Below are 651 nucleotides of genomic sequence, written 5' to 3' on the forward strand. Positions count from 1 at the left end.
GGAATATGTCAACTTTTACTCAATATTATTTCAAAACCACTTCAATATTTTTAAATGTTATAAAATTCAATAAGACGCCCCGAAATCACCACAAAGAGCGTTGTGTGGAATCAATTGTGTTATTTTGTGAATTAAAAAGAACATTGATATAGAAAAACGGGCCAATGTGACCCAAGGACAACATGAGGGTTAAAAGCGTCAAGAAAAGCTTCGAAAAACCTTCTGTTTAATCATTTCAGCTGGACTTGTAGGCGGTTATATTGTTGGGTATTTTATAAACTACATGTACTGCGTGTAGTGTGCAACTGTAATTCTTAATTTATGAAGTAACTGAAGCTGTGAGATTAATGTTGTGGAGTAAAAAGTACAACATTTGTCTCTGAGATGTAGTGGAGTAGAAGTCCAAAGCGGCATGAAAAGAAAAGCCTCAAGTACCTCAACATTTGTACTGAAGCACAGTACTTGAGTAAATGTACTTCCATTCCACCACTGGTCATGTGAGATTCTCTTTCCTCTTCTACCCAGAGGTCTGTAAAGCTGCACTATCGGCGATCTCCACTTCTCTACGCCGACAGGCAACCAGACACGAAGAGCGACGCCACAGGGTTCAACGCCATCCTCCTGGAGAAAACTCTGTGAGAGTCCCCCCCC

The 651-nt window shown here is 40.2% G+C and overlaps 1 protein-coding gene and 1 long non-coding RNA gene across 2 annotated transcripts in view; one reads left to right on the plus strand and one right to left on the minus strand.

Annotated features, from left to right (window-relative positions):
- Positions 1 to 651, plus strand: part of myo19 (myosin XIX) — a 33959-nt gene that overhangs the window by 32935 nt on the left and 373 nt on the right. The window contains exon 24 of the mRNA XM_032533816.1: positions 526 to 651. This exon is cut by the window's right edge and continues 373 nt beyond it. Within this exon, the coding sequence (XP_032389707.1) occupies positions 526 to 639 (114 nt within the window). The 3' untranslated portion in view covers positions 640 to 651. The remainder of the gene's footprint in view (positions 1 to 525) is intronic.
- Positions 1 to 651, minus strand: part of LOC116700536 (uncharacterized) — a 23140-nt gene that overhangs the window by 1846 nt on the left and 20643 nt on the right. The gene's annotated exons all lie outside the window — the stretch shown is intronic.

Source organism: Etheostoma spectabile, chromosome 13 (assembly GCF_008692095.1).
Source record: "Etheostoma spectabile isolate EspeVRDwgs_2016 chromosome 13, UIUC_Espe_1.0, whole genome shotgun sequence".
NCBI classification, from domain to species: Eukaryota; Metazoa; Chordata; class Actinopteri; order Perciformes; family Percidae; genus Etheostoma; species Etheostoma spectabile.